The following is a 13,501-nucleotide window of genomic DNA, read 5'->3' as shown; positions in this document are numbered from 1 at the left end:
TCAGTTTCCAGCAAACCCTGACTTTAGGACTCCAAACAATTTTTTATTTTTTATTGGCCACTATCCATACCAGTTGCAATTTATATATATACTTATATAAGTAATTTTAATTTCTGTTTGTTTATTTATCTATTATTTTCCATATGAACATGTTACTCTCCAGCTTAATTTAACTTTGTAACCTAATAGATAATAATAACAGGACTCTAGCTTTGATGTAGTGAGGTTTTTTAGCACCAGAGGTCAGGCAAATAGTTTTAACAGTTGATCAGTAACTTTAGCATGCCATGTAGATTGTAGTGTAGTTTGTTTCTTTGTATATATACGTTTACTCCAGAAGATGACCTTAATGTGAAGGTCGAAATGTCAAGCGTATATTTTGGTTTGTATTAAACTAAAGTTTTACTCTGACACGATAGTTGTATCCATAATTTTCATAATATATTCTGATCACTGTGTAAGCATAAAAGAAAGGATCCTGATTCGGTGACATTACAGTTATAATATCAAGCCACATAAGGCTCTGAATAGGGGAAGTTTAATTATGGCCACTCTGTAAATGCAGCTAAGCATAATAGAATGCTGCATTTGCTAAGTTCGGTTTGCTGCATTCAACTTCAGAAATGTTGGGAAAATATTTCCCTGGAATTCCTGTATTTCCAACTGTAGGTAACCATGAAAATGCCCCAGTTAACAGGTTATATATGTCTATAATTTTTATAGTATTTAAGAGAAGCTTAAAATAATTCACATCAAATTAATTTTCCTTCACCATGCATTATGTTTTAATAAAAAAATGAACATTTTAGTTATATATGAATTTAATGATGTAATGTAGGACTAGTGTCTTTTGTGCAGTTGGAGAAGGCATTACTGACCAAGACCAGAAAGCTTTTTGGTATCTAGGTTATTCAAGATACTTCTGATGATTTATTGAAAGGCCACAGAAAACATGAAGTGCATGTTGTTTCTAGTACGGTTGGAGGTTGATTTGTCTTGTTCATTCTTCTCCTTTAACATATGAAGAATGATGTCAGGTTTGTCTTTGGATGTTGTTATAGTAATATCATCTAGGTTGAGGCAGAGATATGGGAGCACAGATGGACAGAGGTTATGCCATTTGTGGAAGAGATGTTTTTTTGCATTTATTTCTTTTGAAGTCAGATTAAGATATGTTATTTGCTTTGTATGAACTGTATTGTAGGCTGAGAATGAAGCTGCAGTCTTCATTTTCTATGCCATTTAAAATTCCCACTCATTACCCAAAAAACCCCAGCATATCACTATTAGTATGTGGTTTTTTGGGATATTGAGTGGGAATTTTGAATGGAATGGAAAATTAAAGCCTTCACTCTAACATGAATAATTTTCTGTAACTCTTGTAGATCAAGTATACATGGGTTTGGAGAGCAAAAACAGTGTAACTCTGGAAAGAAAGAGTAGAGGTCCCATTTAGTGCTGTTGTACTAAATGGGACCTCTACTGTTTAGTGCTGTTGTAAATCCTAAGGAAATGATGGCATCAGCTGAAGAGGATATTCCACAGAAGATGAAATTTGTAGAAGAATATGATTTGAGTTACTAAGAAGAAAGTATACTTAACAATAGTATACTTATGAAGAGAACTGGTTAAGAAAAGATCTGTTGTTGAGTTGAGAAAATTATCTGTTTTTCTGATTGGTATATACATTATTTGCATTCAATTATTGAATACGGCAAAATACCTCAGCTTCTCTTCCAACATGTCATGGGATTAAAAAGATGCTAATTGGAGTTGTGTTAATTAAAGTCACCCAGGAGAATGATTTCACTGTTTGGATAGTCATACTATAGAAAATCAAGATATATGGATAAGAAGTCAATGAAGTCCAAGTTATTTTCAGAATTAGAGGAGCAGTAGAGACAGCAGTGACTGATACATAGCAGAGCAAGGAAGCCTTAAGCCTGGGAACATCAAAAAGAGAAGATTCAAGATTTGGTATCCTCTTTCAAGTATTATCACACAATACATATCTATGTTGAGACTTGAAAGTAATATTTGTTTCATTGATGGCCAACACCCGATATCCTAAACAAATACTAAAATATAAGCCAATTGGAAAGAGAAGATAGGGTAGACCTAAAAAAAAAAAAAAAAAAGGGGGGGGGGGGATATTGGATGGATAATGAGACCAGAACGGATCAATATGGTATATCCGTAATTAGTGTTATGATGACATATCTACATATGCCACCTTCATGATAATACTCTACATAAGGATGAAATGTTCTTACTCATGCTGTAAGAAATCACACAATATAAATTTGGACAGTTAATATGGACTGTAGTTGTAGTTGCAATTTGTGTGTGTGTGTCAGATTTTCTGATACATTCTTATGGTAGATCATTGATGTACCTTTTTCTCCCAGATTTATAAGATTCTTATCTCTAAGATAGAATGGTCATTCAACTTAATGGATGGTTAACAAAACAGATGTTTTAAGCAAAAATGGCAGAAAAAGTATTCAGTCTAGTGAATGAATTTCATTGTTTGGTGTGATACCACCATCCTACTTATTAGAAGTCTGAAGTGGCACAAAGAAGGTCCATGTTAAATGTATGATAAGTTTAAAATCTTTCAAGGAAGGGATGTACATTAAAATAAATAAATATATATAGATAAATAGATTTTTTTTTTATTAAACTTGATAAAATATACATTGGAAGATAGATAACAAAAAGGACTATTTACATATTATAAGAATGTATATTATAGAGAAAAAAAAGGATTTTCTTTTTAGATATGCAGTAGAAATCAGGGAAAAAAGTACATTAGTGATAGACAGGATGTGTCTTTTCAGTAAGAGTCAATATTACAGTTCAGTATTTTTCAGCTGAAATGTATTGTCGTCGGCAATCCAGAACAGGGTACCAGTTGGATTCCACTCCTCTATGAATTTTGCGACAGTTCCTGTTTCTTTGTAATAATCAAATTCCAGTGAAAGCCTGCTTTGTAGTTTCCGACATAGGCTATACACGAGTCTTTGTGCTGATTCAGTGATGAATGGGTGCTGGTTATTTCTTGTGTGTTTTAGATAGAAGTTGATGGCCTTAGTTCAGATGAAGAAGAAATTACATATTCTGTGTCTGTTCTCTTCTGTATGGACTAAATTCAAGTAGTCTTTTTGGCTGTGTGTGTTTGCGTAGTTACAGGTACTAGAGGCTGTATTCAGGGCGTAGGTGATCATCGCTTTGTTTGCCGGACAGGTTAGATATGTGTGTCTTCCAAGGTGCCTGAAACTTTGCACAATAGACACTGATCTGATTGTCTTAGTTGAAATTTGTGGAGCTTAGTAGGAGTTGGCAGGATGTTATGCCATAGCCTCCACTGTATGTCGGAATCTGGTTTGGCACACCTTGATTTATATGGAAGATCCCACTGAAAACTGAGTGGTATGTACAGCTTAGTAAATGAGAGGGTTAAGGATGTATATATGAAGGGCAAAGTTGGAGGCACTGATTTGAAGAAGTGGTATATTTTCTTGTAGTTGGTGGGAAGAATTAGAAGTGAGGCTTCAGATGATGCAAGATGAAAGGTAGGCTCTCTGCATTTTCTAGAACAAATACAGATTCCCTAAGGCATAGTGATATCTGGGAAGGCTTTTATAATAGCCACTTGCATCTGTTCATATTGCTTTTCAATTTTGAAGTTTAAATAATTTAAACATGTTAGTGTTTTCCAGTTTAGCATCTGGATCAGGAGGTCCCCTTTGATTCTTATTTCTGCCCAGTTCCATGCAGGGAAAAGGAAGGCCTGGCCAGTTGTAAGACTTGTTATGTTTCTGTTCAAAAACAGTGGTTCTGTTAGTACAGTTGACTCTGTTGATCCTGTCAGTGTGTGATGAAGTTCTGTATTTTTCCACTGCTGTAGAGCATCTTTGTAAAAATGAGGCAGCTTAGGAAGTGGTGGTACAGAACCTGCCATTTGGAGGATTGTGGAAAGTGTAAGTCCTCTGATGGATGATTTCATGATGTAATCGAAGGTGGTTACATAAACATGATTGGACTGAAGTGTCTTTAGGAGAAGGATTATCCTGAAGGATGTGATCTTGTTTTCAAGGGAAATCAGGCCTTGACCTCCCTTATTGAGTGGCTTGCAGAGTTCAGAGTATGTTGTCCAGTTAGTATTGTTCCATAGGAAACGTTTCATTCTTTTTTTAATGTGATGGAGAAAGTCTTCACTGGGTGTTAGTACTTTGAGGGTATGCCATAGCACACTCGCAGCCATCTGGTTGATTATTAGGATTCTTCCTCTAAGTGAAGACATTGAACAAATGCTGTTCCATTTTCCTAGCACTTGTTTAAATCTGATGTGCCATTGGTTTTTGCAGATTTTAATTTGGCCCCTGAGGCTTGTGCATATAGTCTGTGTGCTTCATTGGTTACTGTCATTTCTTTGTCATTACAGATTATTACTGTGATGTCATCAGCATATGCTGATAGGGTTATTTTTTGATGTGGCTCTATTATGCTGGTTCGTTTAGAGATGGTGGTGTTGTATATAATTGTCCAGAGAGAGGACATCCTTGCTTGCTCCCTCAGGAGTATGGCAAAGTGCAGGTGAGCCTGTTGTTAATTTTTAAACAGAAGAGTGCATTTCTGCATAGCAATTGCACTGTTTGAATGATGAGAGGGCCATAGCCGAATGCCTTTAGGACTTCATAAAGGTACTCATGCTCTACCCTGTCGAAAGTCGTCTTCTGATCAAGGCTGACGAGTGCTAGGTCTTCATTTTGGCTGTTTGCGATGTGGATGAGATCTCTTATTAAATGGAGGTTATCGTGTATTGTTCTCCCAGGAACAGAATAAGTTTGATGTCGGCCAATAACTTCAGGCAGTGTTGGCTTTAGTCAGTTTGTAATAACTTTGGAAATAATTTTGCAATCTGTATTGATTAGTGAGATTGGACACTGGTTTCAGATATCTGTGTGGTCTCCTTTCTTTGGTATCAATCGTGCTACTGAGGTCATGACAGATTCTGGGAGCCCATTGAGGTAGGCTTCTTGCAGCGTTTTAAGGAGAAGTGGTCTGAGTTGATTCCAGAAGACTTGGAAAAACTGTTGTGAAGCCATCAAAGCTGGGAGATTTATTCTTTAGCAAGGATGTGCATGCAGTTTTCATTTCCTCTAGAGTGATTGGGTTTTCTAAGTGATTCCAATCTGTTGCAGAGATTCTTTTTGTTTCTTTCAGTATTTTGTGAATAGTATGAAGGGATGTTCCTGTAGAGCTGTATGCATTCTTGGAGTATTATAGGATTTCAGAAGTGATTTTACTTGGATCGTCTGTGATGTTGCCATCTTGAAATCTAATAGCGGAGATGCGGTTTGCTGCCTGGTATTTTTTTTCCAAAGAGAAAAAAATATTTTGTGGGCATCTAAGAAATGTATTTGTGTATGTCACGATCTAAGTAGGGAACCCATTGTAGATACTTGTAAGTGGCTTTGAGGGCTGAATTGTATTCAGGGCTTTCTTCCAGTAGATACTGGAGCTGTTCTTCGAGTTGTCGGATGCTGTTTCTCTGTTGATTCTTCTGATGACTGTAGATCTGTGTGAAGGATTTTATTCATGATTTTAAGTGGGGCCACCATGTTTTCATCGGTTCTGAATTCCCTTTCGAGTGAGTGAGGTTATTTATTAGATCTTGAGTTTTTATTATATAATCTGAATCTTTCAAACGGGTATTGTTAAAGATCCAGTAGGCACTTCCTGATTTGGATGCTTCCAAAGATAATGAAAGTTGCAGCTTTATGAAGCAATGATCTGAGATGTACGAAGGAATATGTGAGATGTTTCTAACTAGAAGAACAGTGTGTTTGGAGATGTAGTATCTGTCCAGTCGTGCTTGATAGAGGCCTATTAGTTGTTGTGATTGCTGACCTACATGTATAAGATTTCTTATCTGAATGCTGATGCCGAAAGACATCAATGAGTTCGTTATCGTTTACTAGTGTTTGAAGTTGGTTTATTAATGAGCTATGATGTTCAGCACATCATATTGAACACATGCAGGGTATTATGATTGGGTGCTTTTATGTGAGCATATCCTGGTATATCTGCAATCACTTTAAGTTTGTAGGGGGAATTGATGATGTACACCTAAGCTAAACCCCTGCTCCGTGGTGTTGTTTGGGTTGCAGAATGATGTAGGTCATAAGGCCACTCTGCCCATTTTCTAGATAGATTGGATGAGGAGTTGATATTTGTTTCTCGAAGGAGTATTAGGTCTATATGTTATTTCTGTACCTGGTCAAGGACTATTCTGTTGCATAAAGCAGAGGCACATTCTCTTGCATTGAGAGAAAAAAGGCTCAACGACATTATGTTTATGAAAATTTGATTGTAAGTTAAATTTAATATTGTTCCTGGTATTGTGCTTGTAGCCCATTAATTAGGTAGTAGATTCGCTTGCTCCTGTTAACCTCTGCTCTGCTCTGCTCTTTTTACATTTCCATTTCAAGTGTAGATCCTGAAGTTGAGATATTAGTTCCGGGATTTTTGTGGTGTATTTAAGAGCTATAGTTAATTTGTGAGGGGAGCCTCACACATTTTGTATGAAGGATGACAGCTGCTTCATGGTTAGGGGACCATCAGTGTGGGGGGGAAACTCCCCTCAGCTTCTTTCTCCTCTAAGTTGTCATGTGGAAGTACAGTTTCCTCATCGTCTGGAAACTCTGTTCCTCCTTTTCTGGCTGCAGGTGATGAAAGGCCATTCTGATTATTTTCTTCTATCGAACAAGGTTTTCAATTAGTAGGAACCTGGGTTGGTGATTCTGGTTGTTGCGTCTGGGGATTGCTTATAATTAGTTCATCCTGGTTATCTCTGTTAGGAGGGTTCGTGTTTTCATGCTGTTTGTTAAGTGTTGCTTGATGTGCGACTTCATTATCAGAGCTTTGGATCTCATTACTCTTCAGGCATTCCAGAGCAACGTGAACCTTGTCTTTTCCAGTTTGGGATATTCTTGGCTCTGAAATTCGTGATGGAGAGAGGATTTTCGGTTTACCTTTTCTTATGTTTTGATTTTCTTCATGTATGATGTTGTTCTTCAACTGGTTTGCTATTCTGGACTGGGATATTTATTGATGAATTGTTGGAAATATAGGGACAGTGTTTCCTAATGTGACCCTCTTCATAACAGAAGAAACACTGTGATGAGAAGGATAAGTAGAAAGTATAGGTAAGTCCATTTATGTCCGTGTTGATTAACTTTGGCAGGTTGTGCAATGTGCCGTTGTTTGGAAAGTGCATTAATGCCTGTCTTCAGAAGCTTTTAACATGGGCAAATCAGGCTTTTTCGTGGCTGCCGACAATGTGCGTATTTTTCCTGTGACAGAACCGTATCTTGATAACATGGATCTGATGAGTTGTGATATTTCAGGGGGAACATTTGATACTGTTACTTTTGTCGGGGCAAGAGCTATTGGGGCTGCTTTGAAGTGATGATTGCCTATATTGACGCCTTTTTTTGCAGTGCTGTTTGTGCCCATGAGATGTGGCTGAAATACACCTGCACAGTACCAGCTATGCAGGAGCCTTCAGTGATGTTTTTTGTGGGTACGATTTTGGCAATCACTGTCAGATACTCTTCTAGTGCTATGTTTTCTTTGGTGGCAAAAATAATTCCGTTTTCTCGGGAAATGACGTTGATAACAGTGGTAGTTGTTTTTGTGTTAATCAGTTTACTGCTGGCTGTTGTGGCATTCATGTGCGAGATCAGTGTTTTGGGAAATGATAGGATTTTTCCATTAGATACAACATTAGCATAAGATTTTGAATTGACTGACCTGTTTACATGTCTATAGAATCTGCGAACTGTGCTCTTTCTTCCGGATCCGAAGTCGTAGGGAGGTCTTTGTTTTGCTGAGTCAGTGGTAGTACAGGAATGTGCAGTTGCCATGGCAGGTAATCCTTCACTGGCGATAGCTGCAGGTGAGGAGTCCAGCTATTTCAGGTTGCGAAGAAGGAATAATGGCACTGAAGTTATATAGTAACTCATACAGCAGGAAAAGGAAACTGTCGTAAATCACTTATCAATACACTTACGCATAACAACTGGTATGAGTGAATAGCTCTCAGATTGAGGAATATATCTATATAAAAATGCAAGTCCCTGTTTGCAGATAAACTTATAAAAGGTGGAAAAAGGCAGGAGAAATATGAATGCACGTACAACACCTTGGCCACCTAGTGGCAGATTGATTGATTGATTAACAGATAAGATAGAAAAGTAAGAGATGAACAAATTAGAGACCTGACAAATTAAAAATGAATTTTGAAGGAAATAGTAATGACATATGTTAAATATATTTGACTCATAGTATATATTTTGAGGGTATGTACACCAAAAAAGGATGATAACACAGATTTTCATTATTTATTATTTTTTCTTTATTAACAGAATGAAACTGCACATAGAACTAGTAATAATAGTTGATTTTATGCTTAGTTTGACTACATACTTTGGACTGGTGATATTCCACCTCATGATATTTGGAACTCAACTCGACGTGAGCAGTTACGTTTGCTGCATTCATCTTCAGAAATGTTGGGAAAATATTTTCCTGGAATTCCTGTATTTCCAGCTCTAGGTAACCATGAAAGTGCCCCAGTTAACAGGTTAGTTAATGTCTATAATTTTTATAGTATTTAAGAGAAGCTTAAAATAATTCACATAAAATTAATTTTCCTTCACCATGCATTATGTTTTAATAAAAAATTAACATTTTAGTTATATATAAATTTTTGAACACCTTATTTTCTATTTTTGCAAAAACTACATAACTTAATTTCTTACTCAGTGAAAGCTTAAATTGAAATGAACTCATTGTTTGAAGCAATAAAAAAAGGGTTTAAGGCTATTTTTAAATACCATTAAATTCAAATGCATTTCTGATTTTGAAAAAACTGGCTTTCAAAACATCTATTTATCTTTCTTCATAATAATTCATAATCATAACACAAAGCAATTTTTGTGACATTAAAAAAAAATAATCTAAACAGTAGATTATTTGATTTGCAGATTATCCATGCACATTTCTTTAATATACTATGATTCACTCACACAGTTATCATGCTTTTCTTGAATTCATTCATTCCAATCCATACAATACTCCATAAGAGAAAAATCTAGCCCTCACCTTTCTTGACCATATTCATTCTCAACTTCCAAGGATGTCCTCTCGTCTTTTTCCTGCCTACTATAAAATTGAAAATTTCATCTGCAGGTATGTTATGTGACTTTTTCTAATGTTTTTAGGTTTCAGTCATATCACTCCTGTCTGCAATCCTGATATCCTCTCCACTGTATCTGCATCACCTCAAAAACCAGGAGACCAGATCTTCACTCTATAGTCTAAGTGAAGTCATATCAAGGCTGTGTATTACTGATCCCTAAAAGCTGCGCTATTTGTTATATTATTAGTGTGTGAGCTTGATTTGCTCCACATATGTTTTTCCCCACCTATGTCCAACCTATATTTAAAGACTGTCGTGGAGTAAAATAACAATATACAGGTAGTCCTCGACTTGCGACGATTCGCACTTATGACAGCCAAAAATTATTATTATTAATTCTCTAATTTAATTTTGCCTCTGGCATATGCATACATATATCACATTGCTTTTGTATATGCATTGCAGCATCGTCATTAATCGATAAGCAAAGCCTATCACCAATACGCAATAGCTACTGCTATGATTCACCCACTTCTAACTTATCACAGCCTTTGGCACGTTAGTTACTAATCAGCAGTTGAAGTGTTTGTTTCTCTTGTTGCAATTTTTGTATCTTGTCATAACCCTATCATGTCCAGTAAGAGAAGTAATACTACTGATGAAAATTCCAACATAAAAAAGAAGGCGAGGAAAACTTTAAGTTTAGATGTTAAAATGAAGGTCATTAAAGCATATGACAAAGGAAAGAAAATCGGTGAAATAGCACACGAAGAAAATCTATCCCATTCAACTGTTTCAACAATTATAAAAGATAAATCAAGAATTCATTTTAAAAATTTTATGGAATTTTCAACCGTGGTAAAAAAAACTTTTTTTATTATCCCGACGTTTTGATCTTCACATCAAGATCATCATCTGGAGCGTACATAAATATACAGGATAAGCTGAGTTACATCATTAACTGTAAGCTAGAGAAACAATGATTTGATCACATGTTATTCTACTGGGGTGACCTCTGGTGGAAAAAATTAAATAAATAAATAAATAAAATAAAATAAAGTAAAAAATAAATTTTAACATCAAGCTAAATTCTATTTTTACAATGACAGAAATAAACATTCTTTTAGATGATTTTCTTTCAGAAACAATTGGTGTCCTATTTTTAGTATTACAATTCCTATTTTTAGTATTACAATTCCTATTTTTGATTTACAATACTGGATTTTCTACAGTCCTGTTTATAGTTGTTCTTGGTGAGGAAGGTCGAATATATACCTTCCATATGTTTGGGATTTTTAAACCATCATTGTTGTTCAGATTGGGGTGGTTGCTGATAATCTCACAGGCTTCCTTAAATTTCTGTTCATATTAATGTGTCGTTTATGTTCTTTTTGTCTAATAGGAATAGTGCATCCTGTTTCTCCTATATATGATATGTTGCAAGTACAATAAATCCAGTATACTCCAGGGTGAGCTAGTGGAGGGAGTGGGTCTTTGGATGAGTTGAGTAAGCTTTTTAATTTTGCAGGAGGTTTAAAGGTGGCTTTGAGGTTGTACTTTTGTAGTACTCTGTTTATTTTGTCTGATATTCCTTTAATGTAGGGAATGGTTATAGTTTTACTGTAGTCTGGTTTGTCTTTGTTTTGTAGAGAATTTTGTTTATAGTGTTTTGGCTGTATCCATTTTTTTTGTAAGTTATTACCGATAACTTTAAATTCGTCTTTCAGTGCCTGTTCACTGGAACAAATCGTCTGAGCTTTGTTTTTTAGCGTGTTGATGACACCTAGTTTTTGTGTCGGGTGGTGGTGGTAGGAGTTTATGTGTATATATTGTCCCATATGTGTCGGTTTTCGGTAAACAGTGAAGGAAAGATTGCCCGAGGGAAGATATGTGACAAGTGTATCTAGAAACGGAAGTCTGTTGTGTTTTTCAATTGCAAACTGTATGCATTTGTGTTGTTTGTTTAGGTGGCTAAGGAATGTGTCTAATGTCTGGTGGCCATGGGAACAGATCACAAAAACATCGTCAATGTATCTAAGCCAGACTTTGGGTTTTAGAGGGAAGGAATCTAGGGCAAGTTGCTCAAAATGTTCCATGTAAAAGTTAGCAATAGGGGGCGATAATGGCGAGCCCATGGCTGTGCCTTCTTTTTGTAAGTAGAAGGCGTTTTGCCATACAAAATAACCTGACCGTAATACATGCGCAAAAAGCGCTGTGATATCTGGAGGGAATTTGTTCTGCAGGAGAAGGATTGTGTCATTGATTGGGACATTCGTAAAGCGGGCAGAGACATCAAAACTGACTAATAAATCATCTTTTTCTAATGTAATGTCTTTGATGATGTTTATGAAGTGTTGTGTGTTTTTGATATAGGAAGGGGAATGACCTACCAACTCCTTGAGTGTTGCCGCTAGTTTTTTGGATAAGTGATACATTGGGCTATCAATTCCTTCAACGATAGGTCTTAGCGGGGTGTTTTCTTTGTGAATTTTTGGTAGCCCGTAAATTCTAGGGGAGCACGTGTAATGAGGAAACAGTTTTTTTTCTGTATTTTCGGACCATGTGGTAATCGATTTAAGTAGTTTCTCTGTTTTGTTTTTTGTTCTGTTAGTTGGGTTGTAGTTAACTAATTTGTATGTGTTATTGTCAGAGACCAGCAGATTCATTTTTTCTATATAAGTGGTACGGTTTAAAATGACAGTGGCATTTCCTTTATCGGCTCTGGTTATTACTATGTTCAGATTTGTTTTAAGTGATTTTATCACTGTTAATTCGTATTTAGTTATGTTGCTTATTATTGTTTTGTTATGGTTTACAATGTTCGCAGTTTCTATATGTATTTTGTCTGCTATGTTATTAGGTATGAATCTTAGGCCTCTATCCATATTACAAATAACTTCCAGTTTATCTATTGTTTTCGGTACTATAGTAAAATTTAAACCTTTGTTAAGTATAGAGATTTCATCTTTGTTTAGAGCATGGTTAGATAGGTTAATTATGTTATTGATACCTGTGGGTGATTGGTGGCTCCTGTTGTTTCTTGTGTCTGGTGGTTGTTGTTCACTGTGGCAAACTTTGAATATGGCAGCTGGCTTTGTCATTCTTTTAGTCTTTGAAATTTGGAAATTAGGTTTTCTTTCTTCGTTTGTTGGATGTGGTTTGCTGTGTTGTCCGTAATCCTTTGTAGGATTATCCAGATATCTGCATTTAAGTAGCTAGACAGCTCCGTTTTTTTTTCTTTTAGTAGCTGGTTTTGTGTAGTGGCTAAGTTCTTTCTAGTAGCTTGGATCTGCTCTCTCAGTAGTGCTTTCTCCATGCGGTGGTATATATTCTTTGTGCTTTTGTTGAAGTGAATTTTCTCTTTAGCCTGATGCAATTAGGAGTGATATCGCTGTCCCTACACCGTTTTAAAAACCCCAAACATATGGAAGGTATATATTCGACCTTCCTCACCAAGAACAACTATAAACAGGACTGTAGAAAATCCAGTATTGTAAATCAAAAATAAGAATTGTAATACTAAAAATAGGACACCAATTGTTTTTGAAAGAAAACCATCTAAAAGACTGTTTATTCCTGTCATTGTAAAAATAGAATTTAGCTTGATGTAAAAATTTATTTTTTATTTTTTTTTTTATTTAATTTTTTCCACCAGCAGTCACACCAGTAGAATAACATATGATCAAATCATTGTTTCTCTAGCTTACAGTTAATGATGTAACTCAGCTTGTCCTGTATATTTATGTATGCTCCAGATGATGATCTTGATGTGAAGATCGAAACGTCAGGATAATAAAAAAAAAAGTTTTTTAACGCAGTTGTAAATTCCATAAAATTTTTAAAATTAAAATGAATGCTGATCACTGTGTAAACCCTAAAAGAAAGGATAAATCAAGAATAATGGATGCAGCTAAAAGAGCAGTTAATATGAAATGTACAATTTTAACAAAAAAAGAGAAGCCAATTCATGAAATGGAGAAGCTTTTAATGATACGGATAGATGATCAAATCAACAAGAATATTCCTCTCAGTTTTTTTACGATTCAAACAAAAGCATGCAGCCTATTTGACAATTTAAGGAAACATCAAGAAGATAAATATGGCGAGCATATATTTAACACTAGTAAAGGTTGGTTTCAATAGCCGATTTAACTTACATAACATACAAATAACAGGAGAAGCTGCTAGTTCTGATTTTGAAACTGCCGAAAGTTTCAAGAAAAATCTGAAAGAAATTATAAAAGATGAAGGCTATTTGCTAGAGCAGTTTTTTAACGTAGATGAAACCAG

At 35.6% G+C, this 13,501-nt stretch overlaps 1 protein-coding gene across 3 annotated transcripts in view; it reads left to right on the top strand.

Annotated features, from left to right (window-relative positions):
* Positions 1–13,501, top strand: part of LOC150098808 (sphingomyelin phosphodiesterase-like) — a 127,146-nt gene that overhangs the window by 74,531 nt on the left and 39,114 nt on the right. For all 3 annotated transcript variants that reach the window (XM_090405718.1, XM_090405716.1, XM_090405717.1), the window contains exon 6: positions 8,484–8,653. In XM_090405718.1, the coding sequence (XP_090261844.1) occupies positions 8,484–8,653 (170 nt within the window). The remainder of the gene's footprint in view (positions 1–8,483; positions 8,654–13,501) is intronic.

Source organism: Typopeltis vanoorti, chromosome 15 (assembly GCF_054136105.1).
Source record: "Typopeltis vanoorti isolate ZY-2024b chromosome 15, IOZ_Tvanoo_1.0, whole genome shotgun sequence".
Lineage (NCBI taxonomy): Eukaryota > Metazoa > Arthropoda > Arachnida > Uropygi > Thelyphonidae > Typopeltis > Typopeltis vanoorti.
The sequence above is the reverse complement of the archived record's forward strand: the minus strand, read 5'-3'. Positions and strand labels throughout refer to the sequence as shown.